Raw genomic sequence first — 26120 nt, 5'->3', positions numbered from 1 at the left:
GACCATTGGCAAATTTTGGAGAAAAAACAGACATCTACACCTTTTAGCGCCCGTGCAGAGAGCAAAAGATAAATGTACTGTTCCCCCTCGTCCGAAGTCACCTAGGTCACATCACGAGTGGTGGCGCATTCAGGAGAGGGCCACTGTTTGGTCCGCAAAACTGTTCGAACATAGGCCTACTTCGATCGCATTATCAGATATGATACACCATGGCAAGACATACAGCGTACAACAGAGACATACAGCAGAGTAATGGGAAGGCAGGGAGGTTAACCCACTCAAATGCCGGTTTTTTGGCCTGTACTGTGGGAAGTAGTTAAAAGGTATGAAAGAGAAGGGAGGGAGAATGTCTCTATCATGCTTATGATGTCGATTATTGAAAACAGATGGCATAAACCTGAGATTATAGTGATTTCAGGCCTCTCTCGTTTCGACTGTATGTATGTATGTATGTATGTATGTATGTATGTATGTATGTATGTATGTATGTATGTATGTATGTATGTATGTATGTATGTATGTATGTATGTATGTATGTATGTATGTATGTATGTATGTATGTATGTATGTGTGTGTGTGTGTGTCTATGTCTGTATGTATTTATGTATGTATGTTTATATCTATGTTCGTGCGTGCGTGTATGTTCGTGCGTGCGTGTATGTGTATGTGTGTGTGTGTGTGCGTGCGTTCGTGCGTGCTTGCGTGTGTGCGCGCGCGCGCGAATTTTAGGAACGCATGCCCATTGAAACCGGGTGGTGGCAGGTGCCACCATGGTCGGTGTTTCTTTTTATTCACTCTTTTCTAAACATTCGGTCAAATTTGACAGTATTATCATTAAAGTCGCCATTCTTTACATATAAATTTTATTGATTTTACTTTAGACCACTCTTAAAAATCTTGAACTTGCGTCTCTTGTATGGCTAATCTTCCAATCGCTTCCTCCTGACGCCTACCGCAGATTCATTCGCATTTCGTTTGTTGTGTCTAAGCTCTAGGACCTCAGGGAGAATGACTGTGCCTGTATTGACCTCTGGATGGATACTGCCACAATCTAGAAAACTACGTCTAATTTTTCTACGGGTTTATAGCACATTGCATACTTGTCATCTTCTTGGTAAAATTTCATTTTGCAGCTTCACGCTTTAAGACACCCAGATCTCGCTTCAAAGAGTTATCATAGGTCGATTCTTTCCTTACTTACGCGTTCTAATTTCTGCACAAGTCTAAGTCTGCTTTTTCTCCATTGAATTAATTCAGTTCTTGCCCTCTACGTTTTTCGCCTGTTCTTTAAAAGCTCTTTATTTCTCAGTCCTGGTTTCCTGCTTACTCAGTGGTAAGTTTTATAGTTATTTCTCGACACGACAAAAATTTCTTTAGACAGTTTATAGGCTGTTCATACACTTGTCTATAAAGTCTGTAAAATCTCAATAGAAAAACCCTAGAGAACAGTCTATAGGCAATACAAATCCTACATAAAGTCCATAGACAATGTAAGGAGTTATGGCCATATACTTTTAGTGGACTTTTTTTCTATGAACTATGAATAGACAAAAAGAAATAGCTATAAGAAGGCAAGAGAGTCTTTAAGAAGTCTATAGACTTTCTATAGACCGTTTTTGTGAGAGTGCGAGTCAGCTCTCTTCCTGTGTAAGTGTTTAAAATTAAAATGCCTTAGCTGCCCACCTGTTATCCTCCAATTTCCTGAGGTATTCTTCATATAGTTTTTTGCTCTGAGCTGCCGGTGCTTCGAACAATGCCCAGCCCATGTCCACTGAGAAGCCGCCGCGCCTCTGACGTAGTCATAACGTGGCGAGTGGCGACTGCGCAATACACACGCTCCTTATGTTCCCAGCCTCAGCTTTATTCCCAGCTTTATGTTCCCAGGTCACCTTTATTGTTGCTCAGTGGCTCATCGTAACATTTTACTATTGCCGCACGCGATGGCGAGGCTCACGCTTCTTTCACAAGAGAAAGTCACATCGCGACAAATCTAAAGGTAACGCGGCCCAAAGTAGCGAAGCATGACAGTGTTCAACAACACAACACTCAAAATGGGATTGGTCTTTTAGCTTAGCAACTTGATAACCTGAAGGGGAAAGAAAGGCAAAATGTCCTGCTGTTAATCGAAATTTAAAATGTACGTACGTGGTGCTAACGGAAACTTAGCGTTATTTAAAAAAAAAACTGATTCTCCAAATTAACAGATATTCAATTCACAAGGTCAGATTCTATGAGCGTGATCTACGAACAGAAGAGTTGGGATTACTTCATAAAAGGAGACAACACCAATGTAAAGGAACTAATTGTACAATATTCAATTGAAAATCTGATGAGCCCTACGCATAACGATGGGCCTGATTTGTATATGAGAACTCACGGTCGTAGTAACTATTTCAGGAAAGAAAAAACACACAAATAAACGAATGCTGCGTACAATCGCCGTCTCAGAGGAAACAACGACCCCAGGTGGATAAACGGCCGGCTAAATATAGACCGGCCCGTGTTCTTTCACGCACTATCTCCTCTTCGTACGTCACTAGAAACGGTCCGAGACCGAAATGCATCGATGTGCTAAGCAAATGACGCATCGGTCTATTGTTCATTCCGGCCGCACATGTGCGGGCCACCTGACTTGGCCGGGGCCTCATAGGTCCTCTTTCGTTTCTTGGGCCGCCTGAAGCGAACAACAGCGGCGAGCGGACATTCGCCCGCTCTTGGACGGACATTTGAAACCTCATGGGAGTCGTTGTGTTGCCACGTCACTCGGGCATGAATCTTGCACGGTAGTGCGAAATTTCAGCAAGCGCTAGCGTCAGAGCTTTGCTACCATCTTGTTTTAGCTCCTCGCGTTGAAGCTGCGTTTACTGGTATAGACGTAGACAACTTCAACGCACACTAAGAACTTGTCTTCTGTCGACATACCAGGCGTTTCATGGAAGACTTTTAAGAGTAGGCTTTTTGCTCGTTTAAAAATGGTCTATGACAGTCTATAGACTTGTTATAGACTCGACTGCCTTTCTATAGAATTTATTTTTGTCTTTTCATAGTCTGAAGACTGTCTACAGAGAAAGTCAAATAAAAGTGTATGGCAATGAATCTATAGATTTTTTATTTATTTATTCAAGTTACTCACAGGCTCCTTTACATTGGAGCATTGTGTGAGTGGGGCAGTACATAGAAGTTAGAGAACAGCGCAAAAAAAAAACACAAAATAAGGACAGAAAATAAGGACAGAAGAAAAACTTTATACAATAGTTAGCAAGAGGCACTCAGAAGAATACAAATAAAGTAATACAACACACAATAATTACGTGTTTCAAAATATGGCAACATGAAAATGGAACACGATTTGACAGAGAGGCTAAAAAGTGCACAAGTTAGTTCACTCTAAGCAGCAATAAAACATTTTTCGCAAGAATACACAGAACTGAGACAACTAGGCGAAGATTGCGGTTATTTTATCACGAAATGTAGCAGGATTTCTGGTATTAGTAGCATCGTCAGGAAGGCTGTTCCAATAGTTTATGGCACGTGGGAGAGCAGACATGTTGAATGCTTTTGTATGACCAAAAATACGCGTAAAGCTGCTATGATTATGGAGGCGATGAGATGTGCGACATGGCCGTGACAAAGGTAATGTGTGACTGTGAAGACTGAAAATCATTTTATGAAATAAGCAAAGAAGGGCTACGGTACGACGTGATTCTAAAGACTCAAGTGATAGCGATAACTTGATCTTAGTGACGCTGGAATGCCGGTTATAATCACGAGCGATGAAGCGTGCAGCACGGTTCTGTATAGATTCGAGATTACGTGTTAGATACGCTTGGTGAGGTGACCAGATGGGTGATGCAAATTCTAGTTGTGGGCGGACAAACGTCTGGTAGGCTAGTTTTCGAGTGTCAGATGGTGCACCATGAAGATTACGCTTTAAGTATCCAAGGGTTCGTGAAGCCTTAGCTGTAATTTTATTAATGTGTGTCGACCAGGAAAGGTTTCGATTTAGGTGAATGCCGAGATATTTATATGAGGACGCTGTTGTCACATGATTACTGCTGAGCGAGTAGGTGAAAGAAGAGTTTGAAAGTTTACGGCTGAAAGTCATTAATTTACACTTATCAGTGTTGACCGGCATTTTTGACCGGCATTAGCCACATGGAACACCAGTTTGTTATATGGTCTAGATCTTTCTGTAAAGCGATATGATCGGTTTGATTAGAAATTCTGCGGTAAATAATACAGTCGTCAGCAAACAAACGGATGTTAGAGGTAATGTCGGTTGGCAGACCGTTAATATATATTAAAAATAGTAACGGGCCCAGGACACTGCCCTGGGGAACACCGGACGATACTTCAGAGAGAGAGGATGAACAATTATTTATACTGGTAAATTGTTTGCGAAATGAGAGGAAATTTCTAATCCATGATAGCGTTAATGAGTCGATATTTAAAGCTATTGTCTATAGACTGTCAAATTTACATTGCCTATAGATCGTTCTTTAGGGTTTATCTGTAGAAAGTCTATAGACTTTACAGACAGAAGTCAATGAACAGTCTATAGACCGTCTAAATAAATTTTTATAAGGGTGGGGTGAAGATATGGCTCTTGCGGCATTGTATTACCAGTGTTGGCGGACACCAGAAAACCGGTGAATTGTTCTAGGTAATAAGCTTAACTAATTTCTGATAAATAACTTTTTTAAGTATTACAGATAGGCAACTTGTCTAATATAGAGATTTATATCCGGTCGTTAGTAATAGCCATATCAGTTTTTAGAAGTTAGAAAACGGGATTACCCTCGCTACTGTGGCTCGACAAAATTTGGCTTCATCGTGCGAAAATACATGCGGTTTCGAAAAGCATACAGGCAAAGCAACTCCTCCAGTCCACGTAAGTAGTGCAAAAAGCCAAATTTTGTCGAACCACAGCGCCAAGGCTAATCGCATTTTCGAAATTCTAAAAAGTGATATGGGTGTTACTAACGACCGGCTGCAAATCTCTAATTGCAACTAGGCGCCTAACACTAATAGTTAAACAGTTAGTTATCAGAAATTAGTTAACCAGCTTAATACCTAAGACAATGCACCAGTTTTCTGGTGTCCGCCAACACTGGTAATACTCTGCCGCAAAATCCGTATTTTTACCAAAAAGAAGCTATTTTTGAAAGGGTTTGTTGAAACAACCGGTATACCCGGTTCTAGTGACGAAGGAGCTGCCTTCATTGAAAAAAAATATATACTTTTCTCGGCTAAAATAGGTAAAAATAAAATAAAATACAAGTATCACAATTATCAGTCGTATTTACAAGTAAACTACTGAGGCGAGAAGGCAGTATTAACACGACAGATTTACAGAAAATCTGGCATCGTCATCGTCGGTGTTGTGAGCGAAAAATCGGCCGGGGTAGAGTGGCCACCTTAGGTGGCAGATGAGCCACATAGGTCACGTGACCTTGTGACGTCATCACAACCTGCCCACAGGATTGTAATCAACTTCCAACCGGCTGAGTTGGCAATCCTGTTAACGGTTGGTCGCGAGAGGTTGCTACCAGGGCCTCACAAGCCCTATGACGGCAGCATCTGTCACCGCAGGGCAGTGGCGCATCGCTTAACCGCTGCGGCACTGCGCCTGGAGTGATATAAGGACAGACAGGGATCTATGAATGTAAAGTAAAGAATGACCTATTCCCTATATATGATCATTATATCATTAAATCTATCGCGTCATGCCCTTAAGACAGAACTAGTGTGCCCCCTCTAGTTTTTTTTTTTTTTACGGGCGAATCCTTGAGGTTAAAGTGCACAACTATTCACCTACTAACTCGATCACATTGTCTCTATTGCGTCTTGACGTCATGAATTTGAATCGAGTAGCGCGAAAAAACAGTTTCGTTAAAAAATCTGATTGCTCTCGGAAAAAGTTTTTTTCCTTTTGCTGCCGAGCAAACCTCAAGATAAACAGAACTAGCCATACGGTCGATATTTACTGAGAACAACAATTGGACGCTCTTAACTAATAATAATAATAATTGGTTTTTGGGGAAAGGAAATGACGCAGTATCTGTCTCATATATTGTTGGACGCCTGAACCGCGCCGTAAGGGAAGGGATAAAGGAGGGAGTGAAAGAAAGGAACAATAGGTGCCGTAGTGGAGGGCTCCGGAATAATTTCGACCACCTGGGGACCTTTAACGTGCACTGACATCGCACAGCACACGGGCGCCTCAGCGTTTTTCCTACATAAAAACGCAGCCGCCGCGGTCGGGTTTGAACCCGGGAACTCCGGATCAGTAGCTTAACTCCCGCGTTAAATTTATGTCTTCAGCAAAGCTCCGCGCTTGTTTATGACCTATACCAACATTCATCTACAACAGACAAGCATAGAGATGTTGAAGCTCTTCTTGTTGTTTAAACAAGGAACTATTCAGAAGATGAAATATAAGGCGCAGTAATTGTTTCTTTGAGATAGAGAGAAAGACGGACTCGCAAGGAGGTTAACTAGAAGACGTCACCTATGCGACCCAGCACGTGGGAAGGGGAATGGAGGGAAAGATAGAAAGAGGAGAAAGGAAAGGGAAAGAAGTACTTGCAACGGGGCTTGTTGGTGCGTATTCGTGAAAGACATGAGAGCGCAAAAATGGCAACACGGACGAGTAAGGGAACAGGACGAGCGCTGCACTTTCAACAGGATTTGTTCAAGGAAGAGCGTTTATATAGCCCCTGCCCTTATCCATGCTCTTAATCGCAGTTGACAAACGATCGCCTCTTACAGATGTGCATCAAGAAACAGCATTTCACTGTGGCGAAGAACAACCGACGTGTCACTGATGTAATAATCACCTCGCTTCTTGATATTGAAGGCTTCCATGAGCTCACATTCTGTCTTATCTCGGCTTTTCAAGAGCACTTTGCATTGCGATAGTTGAGGCTTGCAGGCTATACGTTTCTCTTTCGAGCAGGCTTGGCAGTGGTCAGGCAGATGGGCACCTTTGTTGTTTAATGAATTCTTGTGTTCAAGCCGGCGCTTATTAAGACACCGTCCGGTTTGTCAAACGTATACCTTGCCGCATGTAAGCGGGAACTCGTAAACCACACCTTTCTTGCACCCAACATGTGGAGTTCGGTGTCTGACGGCGCACTCTTGCACTTTTTCTCTCCCAGTGCGGAAAGGGATATCACTTTTTCACGTTTCCATAGGTCATAACTAACAGGGTCAACACTGAAAGTTTACAGCCTTGAACTGAATCCTGAGTCCTTCAAGAACTTCAAAAGCGCCTTCACAGGTGTCCTCTGAGATGAAGGTTTAACCCAGGCATCTACAACATTGGCTTCTGTAAGGTAATTTCTATATAATTTCTTTGTGAACGCTAAATTATGTAATTTTTTTTATTTTTTAGTAGAATGCTGCCCTGTAATGTTCATTTCGTTTACTGCTTCGATTTTCTAGAGTAGTAATCCATCCTTATAAACTGTTGGGGGTTGGTGTTGTTTTTTGCTTTTATTGTGCTACAGTGTTATTTCCACAACCCAAAGTTACTAAGAAGCGGGAGGGATATCAGGCACTTATCAGTGTGTACCGGGCTATTGCGCACGACGTCAAGCCGAGATAAGACGCCCATGGCAAGAGAAAATAAACGTCACGCACACCTCCACTGGTCGTGCAAGTGGCTAATTGTGAGCACCCCCATCGAACATGCAAACATTTTCTAGCGCAAGCGCAATTCCGCATGCAAGAAAACCATGAGACAGATAGAGGACCACTGTTGTGTGTGCTCCTTATTTTCTCCCACAATGCACCCTGTTTAGGTCATTATTTTCAACCTCAACAATGAGCCAATTGATCTAGCTCTTCATTTTTTTATCGTTATGCATTGTGACGAGTTGAGAGGCGGTAGAGTGACGGTGCAGAATTGATTAGACCTTGTCGAAACGGGGTGGTGGCGGGGGCGCCAATATGGACTTCGAAACAAGACATCGAAAAAGGTTACAGCTCTCACTTTCAATGAAAAGAAAAAGAGAAGTATATAACTTTTATTTCCAAGCTAAAGTTTAGGATTTCTTAGTAGGCCAGCGTACTAGATGCTTGCCAGTGATGCGAAAAGAAGATATGTTCAAACATTAGGCGTCATAACTTTATCATCCGATTTATAGATGCCTCTTATATTTAGCTCCCAGCGCGTCTGGGGCTGCACTCTCTGGTAGCAGTAATGTCATCGCCCTTGCAGTATGCTGCGGTGTGGCATTAGGTCGGTTTTTAAGGGAGTAGACGCAAACTTTTTGCTCGCGCGTTTTCTTCACATTAGTATACATGGGGCATCCCGTTGTATTCGCCTGCGAGCTCTAAATAATTTGTAATTAAACTTCGTCTTCATTGCTTTCTCGGTTTTGTTTTCAACAGCCCAGCGATGGCTGTGGCGTAGTTGGTGTTTAGGTCACATTTGTTGTCATTCCAGATCTTTAAGGTGCTGCATTTAAAGAAAGTACGTTTCAGCGATTATATTAGAGCTGTTTTGGGTCTCACGTGGCCTAAACACCAACTACACGTCACAGTCATCAATCTGTTCACGAAACCAAAACAGAATCAACCAGAAATTCAATAATAAATTATTTCGCCTTCATAGGCGAATACCACGTGATGTAGCATACATTCTGATGTCTAAGGCATCATTTGAAAGATGAAAATATGCTACGAAAACTTGGTATCCACAGGCCTTTAAGATAAACATCGCGCCTTATCTCCACTGAGCGAAGTTCGTGGTAATCTGAACGAGCTAGTCTCAAAGTACTCCCGTGTTCGTATGCAGTGGCGTGCCAGAGATTGTATTAAGAAAGAAATGCTTTAGGTCCCATTCACAAACGCAGGGGACAACGGCCCGAAGCTGCTGACCTCTGAACGTTCCACTGAAATCGTTGAATGTTCAGGACCAGACTATTTTCGATAGTGATCGGGGAATTTAGACGGATTCCGCCCAGTTGAACCAGAGTCCGCACTGTCACCTCCGGGATTGCTACGCACATGCTACACTAACTGAGACTTGTGCAGAGCGGAAAGCATTGTCGGAATACCCGCTCATGCTTAGTCGCCGCGTCGTCAGTGATCGAACAGAATGTTCACAGTGTTCATTGTGTTGTATCTTTTTTAAGAGACGACCGAGAATCAGTCTTAGCCGCTTGGGCCTGCGGTGAATTTCCCAATGCCGTTTCAATGGAATAGAACATGCACCTGCAAACACCGCCTTATTTCCAACGTTCTTGTGTAGCTCTCCTTCCGCGAGTCCGCCTTTGGCTTTCATGTCGAACGCAGTTTTTGCATGCGGCCAAGCATCCCAGAGAAATGAAGGAAATCGTACCGTAAAGCTACACAAGTAGAACACGAATGTAACTAAAATTACCAAACTATTATTGCAAAATGTCGCCTACAGTATTCATTCGAATATAATGCGGCTTTTTTACCGAAAATAGACGAGAAAAGTCGGCCCTAGCGCTATAATCTAAAATTCGCTTTGAAATCGAATATTACGCGGAGAAAAAAAAGCACACTACGCCGTATTTGCAGGCATATTGGATGATATGCGTCGATCAGGCGGGCCCGCAAATTCCGAAGATGAAAAAAAAAACTATATATAAGCCGCATCGGTCGACGAACGGTAGCTCCGAGTTCGAAATACCGATGAACAGGTATAAATGGTTGACAACTCGGTTGAGTGACTGGGATAAGTTTCGGTTCTTCGAAGAGATGTAAGAGGCGCGGCGGGACTCCGTGCTTATCTTCGTATATGCGTCTTATCTGGCAATCTTTCAATCTTTTATTACGTCATTATTTTAAAGCTATAGCGCACAAAAACTTGCCATGTTTTACCTATGCACTATATAGGTAGATTTGAATCCTTCGATGACGTCAAATTCGCAATGAATGGTTCAGCTGCACTTCAACCCTCCCACAGCCATTTTCCTTCCTATTTTATTTTATTCCTATTTTATTTTAAGGTATAGATTTACAATGTTCACATTCAGAACGTAACAATGGACGCCATATAAGCCGTCTTTATAATTTTGTAAGCTCTGACCTATTTTTCGCATGCGGGAGGTGCGGGGTTCGATCTCCAGAGCCGCCGGTACCCATCGATGATACAGTGGGTGCAGATTTTGCTCTGGACTGTTGTACGGATTCTTTAGGGTGAAATGCTTTCGGAAATGCGTCTTTGACCCCCCCCCCCCCCCTCCTTGAGAAAGACAAAAATATCTTGTCCCATGGCAATCTTTGTCCCAGATGCCCTTGCGCCATAAAAAAAGAATTGTCAGCATCATTCAATTTATTTACTTAAGTGAATTTCTCCCTTTGCCATTAAAAACGCTTGTCAGTTTCCTGGGAATGTTAGGCCAAGAAGAATGAAACATCAATACTTTTCATATGTTTTTATTGGAAGACTCGAGTAGTGCGTTTGAATAGAGAGGGGAAAAATGATTTGTTTGTTTAAAGGACAATAAATACCGAGCAAACAATAAGCAAGTCACACACATCCACACGCTATAAAAATACATGTAGAGTACAGTTTTCACCGCCGCCGGACGGATTGAAGTGTGTACGTCGGAGTGAACAACCGAGTGTCCACTTTTTCTAAAAGTGATAGTCGAGCCCAGTGAGTGAGCTCTTGTGTGTATTTACATGGATTACTTTGATGTGCAAAAAAATGAAAGTTTTGATCTCACTCTTGTACGTCACAGTTATAGTCGAAGCGAGCACAGGGTGTTAACAACAAGCACAACACGAACGAAAAAAAAAAACAAGAGAACAATATCTACAACCCTCACGTCCTGAACTTCAATGATCGCTTAGTTACTTAAACCCATGATTTGGAAAGGGAAAAATTATATACGACCAAATGGTCAATGGCCAGTTCAAGAGAAAACTAAAAGATTAGGAAGCCGTTAAGTTTGTGAAGAGCCTAGCGGTACGCTGTGACCCAGCGGTATGCTGTCAAATTATAGATTACAGGATATGCTTTGCATTTAACAGTGAGAGAATTTAGATGGGGGGGGGGGGAGGGGATTAAAGGTATTCTGTTATTTTCCGCGCTGAATGATGACACAGTTTATGAAAGAGTGAGTACACGTAATCGAGTCTTTGATCTTGATAAAAAACACAGTAGACAGCAAAGACCGACACTTGCACTGGAAAGAGTTTACAAAGAATCACGAGAGCACACACTGGCGCCGCTTACAGGGATAATTGCGAGATCTCCTCACGTCTTGCCATATTGAAAGTGTCCCTTGAAGGCCATCCGTAAAGGTTTAGTGGCCGGGCTGTAAGGTCGTGGCTGAAATGCTCAGTACACTCACATAATGAGGACGAGTAGTTTTAACTTTCCAGCTGATTATCTCTACGGCTGCAGGTCACAAAACTTTTTCCAAGCGGTGGAACAACAGTACAAAAAAGATATGATTCTCTACAAGTCATTAGGTTGTAATGACCTTTTTATCAAGGCATTGCTGTGATTAAGGTTCAGAGACCCGTAGAGGCAAACTGGCTCTCACGATTCAGCGTGAATGACGTCGCAAACTATGTCACCGAGGCAATAATACTTGTAACACCAGCGGCCTTTGGTAACACGAATTGGTCCTGCCAAAAGCAGTCTGGACAAGTTCATAACCGTGAAGTGACATTATTAGGTGAGGTTCTCCTTTGACGATTTGATATCGAAGCAGGAGACATGTAGGACCAGGCAGGGGACCTCTGGGGACACTCCTGCCTTTCCAGCCGCGTCGGCCCACCGCTGCAACACGGCTATGCACATCACGAGATTACGCGATATCTGCTGAGGTTCTTTAATATGGGTGAAAGGTATACTGTGCTGTAGGTCAAAAGGTAGCGCAGTGGGCCCCCGTGTGGGGTGTTTTTTCAGTTGCCCTTTGTACTTTTTTGGTTTTCGCGGGCACCTTCTGGTCACCTAAAGGCGCCTAAACCTCGTTTGTCCGCGCTCCGCACTCCGCTCCTGGTGTCAGTAAAATCGACTTTTAGTTCGCACGGGTTGCTATTGTGTATTCGCAGTTTCTAGTGTACGAAAAGACACCAAATGCTTTCCCTAAGACGCCCATAAACACGAAGTGGTTGCGCGACCCTCTTTTTTTCTGGCCGACAGCTTCCGTAACTAGTGGGAACCAGGAGTTACGAAGAAGTATAATCGAACTCTGCAAGGTTACGTGGAAAGTATCCTGCATTTTTCATGCTTTGAAAAGACCCTTTCACAAGATGTGACCCATTTGTGGCCAATCGGGTTTCATTCAAGAGAGACCAAAGCGGTGACTGCTCAGTCCTTTCTCTGAAGCGTTGCACCAACAGTGAAAGGACGACATTTTTGGACTTTGCAAGAACATCAAAACGCACACACAAAACACAAACTGTCCGAGATTGCATGTCCGCCTCAGGAGATGATGCAACTGTGCCTCTTGGCTCCGTTCGCGTACAGTTTCTTGTGCGAGTGGACCTGGGCCGGACATGACTGCCTTCTCCGGTTGACGGGGCAGAGTACCTCGGGAAGCTTGCTCTGCATCAGCACCTCGTGGAACACTTGTGGCACGTTGAGGCCCTCGAGCGCGCAGCACTCGACGTAGCCGTGCTCCCAGTCGATGGTGGCCACGGTCTCGGCAACCTCGTACCCCACGGCCCGCCTGAAGGCCAGGTCGGTCTTGTTGCCCACGACGACGACAGGGGGCATGCCTTTGCCGCGCTGTGAGCGGGCTTCCAGAATTTCGCTGCGCAGCTTACGCACCTGTGTGGGGAAGAAGGTAGCGCGGGTAAGACCAGACTGCATGGCACACATGCTTTAACGAAGCTAGCTTGAAAAGTTGAAAGATTTTCACTGGAGCAATATAAAGTGAACTGTACTGAAAAGTTAAATGATTGGATACGCACGGCTCGAGCGTTTAATCATGCAGGCACGAAGTAATCACAGACGCGTGAAGGCCAGCATTAATAGTTACCTCTATTATATGTTCTTTGAACCTAAGAAGCATTTTATTATTCATAATATGAACTCGTGGTTTACCGACAAAGAATTTCTTTAAGATTTTTCCTGGATTTTTCGGAAACCAACTTTGCGCTTTTTTACCTTATCATGAGCGTCTCTGCAGATTTCCAAAGCAGAAGTTGAGATTGTTTCTATGATAGTCAGAAAAGCTGCATACATAACAACTGGCCTCACGGTTTACGGCACATGTAAAGTGGGAGAAATTTGAACGACCGGCAACCTTTCCGCGTAAGGAGTAAATGCACAAGCTCGTAAAATCCTTGCTCGACCTACAGAGCAATACGAGTGACTTACAGTTCATTTCTTGTGTTATCAAGTATAACTAGGCACACTGATCTAACTTTGCGCTTAATTTTCGCCAGGTAAGGAACCTCTTCATGACTACTGCACAGAAAAGAATCTGGCGACTACGATGAAAGTTACACAATTAGCTTTTTGCTCATACGCCTTTGAGAACATGCTACATGCGATTAAATGCCTGGCAGACAGGAAATGTATTTTGAGGACAAACACAATGTTTCGCGCGATAGAGGCTATACTCCCCTTGTTTTTCTGTTTTTTTTTTTGTAACTGTGAAATTAAGGCATCTAGTGTATATTGCTTTGATCTGAAAGTTTGCTGCATTACGTTTGGGGAATAGCTTTTGCAAGCCCTGTGCAATACAAAAAAAAGTGAAAAGAATATGTTGCCTGTGAAATAGCCCAAACTAATTTTGATAAGCCTCTGGTGGCGGTCCCATGTCTATTTTGGTGGCCAAACGTGAGAGTAGAAGGCTGATCTACTGAAGACATTGCCTATGGTGATGCATTCGTACCCCCTTATTCGGGGAAAAAAAACGAATTTTGCTGACGCGCGACACCACGTTATATTCAGTGTAGTTAAGCCTTCAGTGATCACCCTGTAACAACAGTGTATTGCACCGCGCAGTGAAAAATTTCCCCGCCTGTTGGCGTCGCCAGAACGACATTCTGAGTGATAATTTATTTATTTATTTGTGCCTCACAGACCCTGAAGAGCTTTGGGTGTTAGAAGGGATATCAAAAATGAATATGCAGAAATAATAAACCATAATAGTTGGAAACACGTAACGTAATTTGAAACACGCACCTCTTCGAATGACTCCATGTCGTCGATGGCGAACACCAAGATGAACGCCTGCGCCGTGGTTATGGCCAACTGCCTCATCGCCGGAAACTGGTAGCTGCCGCTCGTGTCCAGCAGCTCCAGCGTGAGCCTGTGGCGCCCTCCCGTGGCGGCGCCGTAGTCCCTCCTGTGCAGCTCTTCCACCGTGGCGTTGTACTGCTTGGGTACCCGGCCGTACAGGAACTGGTGGATGAGCGAAGACTTGCCCACACGGGCCGCGCCCATGACCGCTATTCGCACGGCCGTTGACGGCTGAGGGCCCATGCCCGGAGCGGCGACGACGCCATTCCCGGTGGGACTCGACGAAGGCAGGTGCAGACCGTTCAGCGTAGGCATGGTTGTGGGGAATGCAACGTGGTCCTTGCTGCTGCTTCTCCGTTGGTTGCGCCTGGATGCGTCGCAGGTGAGGGCAGCACAAGAAGCTCTCCTCTCTCCAATGGAATCCTGGCTCAGCTCACTGCACCTGTGCGAGAAAAAAAAAGGCAAGAGGATAAGATGGTGTTAACAGGTGCGATTGGACACGTAATAATGTGAACAAAGGACGCAACCAAAATTTTGCGTTACGGGCAGTTTGAAATAGCTGAAAGGCACAAGGTGAACACATCAACTTTATCAACATCATCGTGCAGCACCATAGACACTACAAAACTGAGCCAAAAGTAAGATTAGTGGCTTGACGGACCCTGCGCACTCAGTACATGCCAGTACATAGCACTGGTGGGTGTCACACGGCACAACCAGTTTTGTATTTGTGCTCAAGTAATGGTAAAAATGGTAAACAATATACACTGGTTGAAACCTTTAAAGAAGTACTAAAACGAAAATATGCGTCGCAAAATGTATGAGTTAGAAAACTAGGCAAGTCGAAGACTTAAAATATTCTCTACGCATGAAGATACCAGGGCGAGAATTCTATCCCATCAGGCGCCACCAAGTCGCTGTGAAGTTTTCGAGGGATGATCAGCGACGCTGACTAAAAAAGAAAATTAGAAAACTGATTCCTTCTTCTGGGCGGAATGCAAGCAGACAGTATTATACAGCGCGGTGTTTCGTTTGAGAAAAGCCTCGGTATACGGCAGATAAAGATTAATACAAGTAAGACGTCGCAAATTGCATTAGCATTATTCCGTTCATGAGCGGCTTTGAAGTTCACCTCCTATGACAGAAGAGGCTTAGCAACATAACCCGAAACAGAAAAGTAGGAAAGAAAAGTTGACGAGCACTTGTCGTCTACAGGCCACCGAAAAACCTTACCGTTTTTTCTCGTCATTCTGCCCAAACATGTTGAGGCGTGCTACCAAGTAGATTAATCTACGCGGTTATATGATCGAATATTCTTCGTCCTTATCCCGCGTTCTCTTACTCCCTATGCTAACCAACAACAGATCTCATACGTGGCCAGCGCCCAACTGCTCTCGAGCCAGTCATAACGTCGCGGTCGTGATATAGCGCGCCCAACTAACAGCTGGCGCAGACGCGGACCCCGTCAAAGCGTGAATATATGTGACAGCGCTCGTCTCAGGGACTCCTTTCAGGCGCTGCCTCAAACACCTGCGCAACTTCGCCGCGTTTCGAACGCACTTGTCTTTCTTGCGACGTCAACGTCATTGGCAGGCAGCGTAGCGCGGAGCTCGGATCGTTATTGGAAAGACTGCGCAAGAGAAAATTTGCGTCTACGGGGTACCTCATTACCATCGAAATGCTGCAATGGATATTTAGTGGGTGACAGTTTTTTTTCTTCTGAATAAATCTATCGACATTACCTTCTGACACATATGCTGTAATCAGAAAGGCGCAGCATTTTGGGCAAGATATCTTCAATGGTCGGTCAGGCATCGCTGCAGAATCGCTGCTTGGAAACAAGGCGACTATTTCTAGTCGCAACGCAGCGCAAAAGGCAAGGATTGACTCGACAAAAACTTAGAGACAGCGCTATCGTCAAGTGTCAGTAATTAAAAAAAATATATTGACGGAACTAACCACCATATGTCCTGATTGCGATATACGTGAGTGCTACGTTTCAATATAGCACATATGTTTCAATATAGCACATATGTTTCAAGATGCAAGGCGTTTCTATGAGCGCCCCCGCACAGATGAAGGAGGTTGAACATGTCGAATTATTTCCGAAGCTAAAATTTCTTATCTAGGCTAGCCCTATTTTATAGTAACAACAGACGCTTGTAACGCAGTATAGTATCTTACAATAAAATAAGTATACCTCAGAAGGACATCTGTAACGAAAATCGAATGATTTTTGGTTTTTGAAAATAATATATACGGGCACCGAAGTAAGTATATGATGCCAGTTTGTAGGAGAATAGCATTCAGTACTCATATAAGAAAGGTAGATAGTATTCATCCCACGATAAATGAACTTGTGCATGTTAGTTGCTGAGAACTGGGAAGCGATCTTTTTGGTTAAGGTTGTGGCTGAAGTGGCTGTGACATTGATAAGGCTCAGCCGTTTTAAATAGCAAAAACCTTACGAGCAGTAACTTTAATCAACACAATTTAATACTGATTTTCGGTTATATTTTCACGTCAGACAAGCGTTTTTGTCTCTGAGAGACATCACAAAGGAGAGCTATTCGTCTGCTCGAGATTTTCTCTAATGTGTTCTGACGCCTCATTACACGTGCGCTTTTGCATTGTGGCCGCCGTGGTGCAGAATCGCACTCATGACCTTTTGGTTAGGATATACTTTAAAAGTGTTAACTATTGGGCTAGATAGTATTCACACACCACGTTCATCTTATTTAACGCAAAGAACAGGACAACCGAAAAGAAGAATGGGAACACAGGCGCCCGTGTTTATCGTGCTTTTGTATTGTTCTGTCCTCTGCGCTAAAAAATATTAATGTGATGTCTTGGTTATGGCAGAACGTCGCAGCCACTGAGCCACCGTAGGGCGGTAGAAGAAGACGTCTTTCCCGCTGTCAACGTCATTCGGCATTTCGTTCGAACATTCGTGACAAAATCCTGTCTGCTGGCAACATCGTCTTTAAATCTGCATGAAACCCAGCCGCTCCATTCTGAATCGTGGTTTGAACTACTTTTGTTGCTCAAAACAAATATTTCTAAAAGCAACGCCAGGAACGAGACGCAAAAGAAAAATTAAAGGTGCCCTTAAATCTCCTTACGTGCGGAAACGCGAAAGCATTTCGAGTTCTGTTGCCTCCTCTGTTACTTTGTAATGTAGTTAAACATTGCTGGCAATTAATTATTTATTCGATAAATTAAATCAATTCCCGGATTAAGAGATAATTGATCCTTATTTAATTACCTAATATTTATTAGATGTTATGAATTATATGATTATTGATTGTTCAGCTGCAATCATTAATAATTAATCGATTTCATTAATTTCAGTTTCCGAAAAATTCTTGAGGAATTACTAGTAATTCACCAATTTCGTGAATTACTGATGAGTAATTAGCGAAATTAATTGTCTTGTTAATTACATCGTTTAGTAATTCGGTCGTTTTAACATTTTATCCGATCATTATTAAGTATTACAAATCATAATTGCACTCTTACTGGATGATCAACAGTTGATGAGTACACGCTCTGTACACACTTCCTATTCACAGCCAGTAGTGACGCATCCTGTCCATGGCACACGTGAGGCAAGAAATGCTTTCGCATGAAAAAACACTGGAGGCAGAGAGGCGGTGGAGCTTGAAGTTCTCAGCTAGAGTCTAGTGTTAGCTTAGCTTACTTTTCACTATAGCCTAAGCTATTGGGACACCAATGCTAATCCCGTAATTTGACAGACGATTAAAAGAACCAAGCAGCATAATTAAGGGTGTGACAAAATTTCCTCTGCTTAGGTGTCATAAAGGAAATCTAAATACACTCACTGACCGAATCAAAGATGGAAATGATGCTTCGGAAGCCATTGTGAACACGGATTCTGTTTGGGTTCCCAAACGTCAATTTCATCCTCTTTGACTTGGTCAGTGCGAGCGTTTAACGTCTTCGTGTGAGTAGTGTAAGAGCAAATGCTTTAGTGTGAACCTTCATCATGGCTTAAGGCTACTCGCCCCTTCAGTACGCGTCTGAAATGTTTGGGGAGACAGGCAGCACAATTGTGCAAGCAGAATGAGGCAGTGCAGCAAAAACGCCTTTTGTTCACTGGACTTGCTGGAACACGATGGATGTTGCTGCCCCAGTATTTGTTCCGATCTTTTATTTCTCTAGTACCGCGCAATGCTCTTTTTTTTTTTTTTGCTCAATGCAGATAAAAACCGCCGCAACCAGCTTCCGCGCTTCCATTTGCAAATGCAAAAACGCGCCTGTTTCTTCATGACAGGAGATGCATAAGAGCGGTTGTTTGGGGAGAGACGGAAATGGGGAGGAGCTGCGAAGATCGATACATCAGCAACCAGCCGGTGCGGAGGCGTACAAAACTGGAGTGACGAAAACTTTCATCGGTCACTGCCAAGACTTGCTGAAAATCAAGTACATCGCAGGAAGTATTTGCTTTGCTGTGATCTGATTGGCTGATTGGTATTCATAGAGAAAATTGCTGGTCTAGTCGGTTCATAATGCCCAATGGTGGAACCAGCAAAACAGAGGCAGTCTATGACGTCAGTCTATGACATGCATGAATGCTATGAACCATCCGTTTTTTTGTTTTTTAACATCTCAGCCATTTTTCCTTCCGGTATTGTTCTCCGGTGTGCTGCTTCTACTTTTCACATTGCATGGTAACAGTGCTGGGCTAAGTTTTTCCCGGCGGCACGTTTGTTAAGCCTTCTTCGGCCTTCCGTCACTCGGTCTGGTAGGCATGACAACCAACGATAGGTGAAAAAGAGGGCGTACAATTTCTTTTGATGACGACTCTACGGAATGATTTCTGTCGGACGATATAACGTCCAACACAAATGTGTCGGTGCTCTGTCTATGGCGCCACCATTGACCACGTCCGTTAGATGACGTAACAGTAATATTGTACAGCAGCTCCCCTCTGTACTGTGATGCAAGTAGATTTGTATTATTTGACATTTTTGTTCCTTTGCTGAGTCACAACTCTCCGGGATCTATAATTGTGTGCTCTAGCGAGACGCTCCTAAAATAACATTTTCGTGCAATTCTAGTAACTAGTATACATAAGGCGAGGCTAGACATATGCTGCGCCGTAAGCTACCACTTCTTCTCTCCCGCTTAGTGCTGCCACATTTAAGCATACATGCAAAGCAAGAAATTATCGCGCATAAGCACTGACGCTAACAATAATGGGTGAAATTCTTGGAATAACAGTTCACTCCATTCGGCTGAATCAAGAATGTTTCCTAGTTGCGCCCGTTACAAATAACGTCACTGAATTCATTATCATTTCAGAATTCAGAAACACCCTGTCCATCTACAAATTAAAGTTTAGACTTCACGGAAGAACGATCGCAACAATGCACTGATTGCTGTCGCTCGGTTTTTGCCAATGAAACCTGTATATAGTACTGCTTGTCAAAAGAGAGGCAAATTTCCCACTTCGTATTTGTATCCCTAAGCTTCAGCTCTGCAACGTGACGCGACAGCCAGTGTTTTCTAGAGTCAAACAATGCGCATCCTGCGAATGTCGCCTCTACTCGCTCGGCACATTGCACGTAAAAGACAAGCACCGCTCGAAATAAACCGTAAATATTTTCGAAGCGATAGTGGGGGTTCGGAGTTTAACACAATCTCCTTTCCAGGTTCAGCATAAACAGCTCATTTCATGTTGATGCCGTTCGAAATTTTGCGGATTTTTTATACATATGGTGTAATTAGCCACAACCGAGATTACTTTCAACCGTCAGAACATTTTGTATGTCGGCATTAGGATATTAAGCCAAACGCAACATATAGCTGTACAACTGCTCCGCCGCAGGAGTTTATTTACTACAGCTGAGGCCAGCCATAGAATAAGAAAAATCTATATTAACAACACTTCTTTTCTAGCGAATCAATGCAGAGGCAAACGTTGACGATCACACCCACGCCAGTGAAATATACACCTGAACATCGCGTATAATCTGATTAGTCTATGATCCGTTGATCAACTAACTGATTGGATTATTGATTGAAAAGAAAGAAACGCAGATGTATACTGCCACTTATCACTTTAATGAAATCAGACCTGCGGAAAATCACAAAATACGCTGACCTAAATTTCTCCGCCATAAAAAGCCACGTCAGAGAGCAGTGCATGAAGCGCTCGTGATCTTTAATGAAAGTTCCATCGCTAGAAGTCAGCACAGAAAACTACATCATTTTAAAAGTAGATAAGGTTACTCGTCCATCTGCTTTCGTATGTCGGGGCTGGCCCAGAGCCACAGAGCGCTGTAACATTTCGGTTCACAAGTGCGTCAACACATTTCACATTAAGGGCAGCAGTCAAACTGCGAAGGCAACGGACAACTGAAACCTAACCTCCATCTCTATCTCTGAACAAATCGGTCACATTCAGGCCTTTCCCTGCCCTATAAAGTAACCTTAGCAGTGTACTGACCATCACTGTACGTCGGTAATCATTGCACGTTCCTTCTGAACGTGGTGCGTTTCGTGGTTGGACTGAATGAGTGGAAGACGCGCGAGATCGACAGACAGACAGACAGACAGACAGACAGACAGACAGACAGACAGACAGACAGACAGACAGACAGACAGACAGACAGACAGACAGACAGACAGACAGACAGACGGACGGACGGACGGACGGACGGACGGACGGATGGATGGATGGATGGATGGATGGATGGATGGATGGATGGATGGATGGATGGATGGATGGACGGACGGACGGACGGATGGACGTATGGACGGACGGATGGATGGATGGATGGATGGATGGACGGACGGATGGACGGACGGACGGATGGATGGATGGATGGATGGATGGATGGATGGATGGATGGATGGATGGATGGATGGATGGATGGACGGACGGACGGACGGACGGACGGATGGATGGACGTATGGACGGACAGATAGACAGTGCACCAAACTCTCCACGTCAAGTAGAAAAATTAACCACGAAACGACTCCTACTTTCTACAAGGAACTCAACGTGTATTCACCAACGCCAGTGACTGCATAGGCCATCATTCGTGGTAGGACCGCTGGCTTTCTTCTCCACATCCTCAAACTCCTATGGAAAACTACCATCAAGAAAACCACAACTTTCAAACTCACCTCAGGCGGCGGCTGAAACGCAGCAGTTTGCACTCGCCAAGCAAATTATGAGAAGGACGACCAGAACTGCGCAGCCTGTGCTGTACCCACGAAAAACAGTTCGGATCATGAACGGCCAGTCGCCTTGCAGCAAAACGTCTGACGCCTCGCTCGAGAACGTGCGTCTAAGCGCAGGTGCGCTGCTTGCTCAGGCATGAACACGAGGCGTTTCGGGAGAAACAAATAGAAAGAGGCTAGCGAACTATCTATCGGCCACGCGCGAACCCCAGAATGACTAGTGCTCAGGCCAGGCGCCTAGAACGCATGCCTAACCGCACCTGCGGATTTCCTCCGAGGCGACTCGCGACTCACGATTTCTTGTTTTGATTTCTTCGCCCGCTCACTCTAAGCACGCAAGACGCGGCGCGTTGAGTTGTTGCCGCGGCGCACGCTTTCTCTTTCCCTCCTTAAAAGTGAAGACGGAGAGGCTGCATGCAGTCCACCCTCCTCGCCACTTACTCTCGCAACGTCTGGGGCTGTTGCTGCTGTTGCTGTCTCGATGGCTCCTTCGATATTGACTTCGGTCGCGGCCAAATGGGAGTTCGGTTCGCCAGCAAGGTACCCGCAGCTTGGAAAAGCGCAGCTGTTGCTTTTATGCCCGCACGGCCAACCATACGTTGCAACGTTTGCGCATATTGAGCGTAGCCGGCGTCTGGAGCTCGTTTGGGCAACTTTCTGCGTGGCGCGCTTTTCAATACTGGGAACTATGCCTTGGCGCGAACGCAAAAGCGAAAGAACGCCTCATCGGGCAGATAATGTCTACTTGATTTGAAGGTCTATAAAAGGGAATTCGGATGACAACCTTAATGGTTGTAAGTACTCGGTGAAGTAGAGAAGTAGTAGTCTTTCCCCCACGTGGCCAACTCACGTGACACTAAATTGATCATTGACGTAGCAAACGCGCGAACGAAGGCTGTTTGCCTGCAGTAACAGGCGAAGTCCTTAATTTTTTGCTACTTACTGCTCTACGAATGCCATGTGTCGGTGTTGGAGTTGCTGCTTTTAAGAAGTTTGCGCCGAATGCGGCGTCATTGCGGTCTTTCAGTCTTTTCTGTCTGAATTTGGGCAAGGATATGACAGCAATGCCTCTGCCGTCCCTATGTACCTTAAAAATTTTCGCACTCAGGCCCACAGGACCGCCCGCTTGAATGACATTCGTTGACCAACGAGGTAGTTGCGTGATCCGCGAAAGGTTTTCCATTCTGTTTAGATGTTTCTTCTTCTTCAGCTGCTTCTATTATTGCAACCTACTTCACTAATACTATTGATATTACTGCTACTAATAATACCCCGACTGGTACTACTGCTACTACTAGCGCTACTATAGTTCTACAATCACGGTTTCTAGCACTGCCAGACACCTCCTAGATGAATGTGGTATTGCTATTAACAAATGCTACTTTTTCCATACCTACATATGTTAGAAAATCCCTAATATTGCTAATTATAGGGCTGCAGCTAGTATTGCTGTTCGCCCCGCGGTCAGTCGGTATCGCCAAGACCGCGGACGCCTTTCTCCAGCGCAGTGCGTCTCCCTTCCTATGCAGCTGCTGCCGCACAGTTAATGGCGCACGCTGTAGGTTAGCGAACAGCTGTCGGCACGGAGCCCGTGAGTCACGAGCGAACAGAACAGGGTAAGCGAAAGAGGTAAAAGAAAATCACGGAAAGAGTAATGCCGGCTTCAAATCGCTCTATGGGAGTCTACATACCTTCTTTGTGGCGATTCAAATGTTACAGATAAACTCGGGTGGCCGGTGCGAGCCTGATAACCGAAGGACATGCACTGACGGGCTAATCAAGCTGCTGCTTCCAAGTATTGGAAACGAGAGAGGTCTGAGCTGCTGCAAGAGACACGCCTCTTGCGAGAGAAACGCTCCTGAAAACTGTCTACATACCCAAGTATAATACGTACCCAAACATAGTACGACGGGTATCATATCTGCGTAAATAAACAGCTGCGTCATAGCATAATCAGTCCAGGAACAACTGCTGATTGGAAGTATTGATTTCTAGCTATCTTCATTCAGGCTTAATCACTTCAGTCGGTAAAGCTTACTTCGTTTCGCTTCCACCTTCGTCACGTGGCATAAGCCATCCACTGCTGCTCAGCACATCTTTTCGCAGGCGTAATTCGATGCTGCGGAGGCCGCAATTAGAACAAGGCGAAGTTCAATAACGACCCTATCCTGAGGTTCTGATCGGCGCTTAAGTACCTCAAAAAGTGGAATGAATTCAAAACTCTCCTCAAAGACGCTGCTGACAGCTTGCCGTGTACGTATGACAATGAAAATTCGAAAATTTTTCCGCGGGCCCTTCGCTCCCAGACTAGACTGTTGGAAAATGGAACGCCTCAGACATTGTTCCTCGCCTCTAACACTGCCAAGCCGCTGATTTCAGATACCGAAAAACAGGTGCTATTCGTGCGATCGAAACACCTAACCGCTTGAAACCCGCAGACTAAGTAACGCATCGCAAAACTCAAAATCAACCTGGGAGTGCTCAGAACATACGCAAGCAACTGATTGCTAAGCGCGCTGGGTCACGAGCTCTAAGTCGATTGGAATTAGCACCCGGCTGCCCCTGATCGAAATGTCGCACTGGCCAAAACTGAATGCAGCTCTTACCAGGTTCTTCCTTGCAATGCTTCTAGTTGCACGCCGTCCTCTTGTATTCCGAGCTCTGTCTTGGAGATGTCAAGCACCGTTTGTCCATGTTGAGATTCTTCTCGGTACAGATTCTTGCCTCCGCTTCTATTCTTCTAGCTGATCGGTGACCACTTTCCAAAGCGCGCACTCTAAGCTTCTCTTCCTTTTTTCGCGCCACAAACGGAGTCAACAAATACCGACTCTGTAAAGTTAAGAAGTCAGCACAATGCGAGAGATAGTCTTCAGCGCTTCGGAGGAGCGCAGACGTGGATTCCGTTGAGACTCTTCGAGCAACGATGATCCAAGCTCGTTGCAGCTTGCCCTTTATATAAACCGCGCCCGGAGTCCGCGCGCGGGCGCCCTTTCCCTTCCCACTAATGCCCTCACCCATTCCATCTCCCCACCTCTCTCAAGCTCACGCGCTCTCGGACAGCTCGCGTGCGACTCCGCGTGCGCCGCGGGCGTGCCCTTTCACGTCTCTCTCTTTCTCCCTCTCCGCAACAGCGTCACTCTCCCCCTTCACTGTCCTCCTCTCTGAACCTTCACCGTGGCTCCTGTAATCCTCTTCACTGACATCCTCGCGTGCTTTTTTTTGTTTTCCTTTACCATGTGCTCGGTCGTGCTCGCGTGTCTCGCCGGATCTTCAATCCTCGTGACTGGTTGCGTGATCTCGACGGTGCCGCGAACCCCTTATAAAGCTCAGGAGGACCCATCTATTCACCCTCCTATTTTCCCCTTTCACCCTCCTGCCTTTTTACTCCCTTATTATGGGACAATTTAACACTTCTCTCGTGGCGTGGTTCAGGTATTCATTGAGAGTATCTTAATTACCTATGATCCGCAATGAGGTCAGCATAGCGTCTTTCCTTTCTTTAAAGCCTCCTCCCCATATCCTCGTCACCATCTTTCGTTTCTATGGCCTACTTCTGAGTGGGACGACCAGGTTTCGTAATGACAATACCGGTCGGTATCGAATCTCTTGCTACGAGTGGCGACGCGCCACTACTTTGCAAAAGAGCGTTCAACAATTCATGGTTCGGACTCAACGAAACAAATCGTTTTACCGCGGTCTTGCATAATGGACACACCTTCCTTTCCCACGCGTGAGTACCTCGCGAATGGCTGCAACGATTTTTAAGGAAGCGCGTTGTAGCTAGACGTATGGATTTCCAATTTGATCTGCAGACCATTGACGGAGGAGCGTTCCGCAGATTATATGCATACGCTGTCTATAGTTTAAATTGGGGTCGTATTTCTAAAACGAGCTTGGCGCGGACAACTCTTCCAGGAGGGTGCCGCATTGTGATGCAATGTTTGCCGTTCCCTATTACTCGCCGGTTCACGGCGCAAGAAAGCGCCCAATTCAGGCAATTCAACTCGCGATATACAGGTGTTGCGTATTTTACCTTGAAGTACTCAGTTTAGTGCCGAACAAACGCCCATAACAGCCACCCGACGAAAAACGGCGGCCTATGGTGAGAGCGCTTTGTAGCTGCTATTTCCACGTCTGCTTGCACAAAGACGACGCGATTGCACTCAGAGAGTTTGAAAGCTTGACAAAGCATCCACAGCAGTTGACATGCTTATAAATTTCACCCTGTGCGGTGTCTGTCCTACTAGTAGCGTAGTCTACCTGGAGAACTATTGTCGCAACGTGTGACCCTTTACCGAATGCTACCCTTTTTCAAACCGCTCCACAACGCAGACATGAATGTCAAAGTTTGGAGATTTTGCCGGAAACTATTGCTCGCTTCTGCGAAATGATGCGCTTTTTTCTAAAGAATATGTTTTTTACTAAATAAATTTAGTCCGATTTTATCCCCAGTCTTGATAATTTGTCTTGTTTGTTTATTTCGAATGCACCACTGGTTCTCGAAGCGGTTGTTATAGAAACAATCACAGGTGTTGTTGCACCATGTTAAACTTAAAAGTGCAAAGTTAAATTTTAGAAAATCAAAATCAAGGAAAACTGAAGCTTGTGGCTACGCTATATCCTAGAACAGCACACAAACATTTAGGAACAAAGCTGCAAAAGCATGTACTAAGCTGAGGGAAACATAACTTTTACAAAATGTTTTAGTCATTTTCTC

The 26120-nt window shown here is 44.7% G+C and overlaps 1 protein-coding gene across 4 annotated transcripts; it reads right to left on the bottom strand.

The window, feature by feature from the left end:
* Window positions 1-10400: 10400 nt before the first annotated feature.
* Window positions 10401-24478, bottom strand: LOC144100908 (GTP-binding protein Rhes-like). Of its 4 annotated transcripts, none has more exons than XM_077633821.1 (3): window positions 24010-24478; window positions 14135-14633; window positions 10401-12769 (listed from the first exon to the last, which is right to left on the bottom strand). In XM_077633821.1, the coding sequence occupies exons 2-3, from the start codon at window positions 14504-14506 to the stop codon at window positions 12422-12424; spliced, it is 720 nt and encodes a 239-aa protein (XP_077489947.1). In that variant the 5' UTR covers window positions 14507-14633; window positions 24010-24478; the 3' UTR covers window positions 10401-12421. The 4 variants fall into 4 exon arrangements, with proteins under 4 accessions (XP_077489947.1, XP_077489948.1, XP_077489945.1 ...); XM_077633822.1 differs by lacking the exon at window positions 24010-24478 and adding an exon at window positions 21347-21483; XM_077633819.1 differs by lacking the exon at window positions 24010-24478 and adding an exon at window positions 18038-18115.
* Between the last annotated feature and the right edge of the window lie 1642 nt (window positions 24479-26120).

The sequence above is a fragment of the Amblyomma americanum genome, chromosome 8 (genome assembly GCF_052857255.1).
Source record: "Amblyomma americanum isolate KBUSLIRL-KWMA chromosome 8, ASM5285725v1, whole genome shotgun sequence".
Taxonomy (NCBI): Eukaryota; Metazoa; Arthropoda; class Arachnida; order Ixodida; family Ixodidae; genus Amblyomma; species Amblyomma americanum.
The sequence above is the reverse complement of the archived record's forward strand: the minus strand, read 5'-3'. Positions and strand labels throughout refer to the sequence as shown.

Excerpts from the sequence above, each read along its gene's own strand:
- LOC144100908 (XM_077633819.1), bottom strand. The coding sequence starts at position 18,072 with ATGGCTTCCGAAGCATCATTTCCATCTTTGATTCG. Across the intron at positions 14,634-18,037 it reads TCATTTCCATCTTTGATTCG|GTGCAGTGAGCTGAGCCAGG; the intron begins GTCAGTGAGTGT and ends TTTCTCGCACAG. Across the intron at positions 12,770-14,134 it reads ACATGGAGTCATTCGAAGAG|GTGCGTAAGCTGCGCAGCGA; the intron begins GTGCGTGTTTCA and ends TTCCCCACACAG.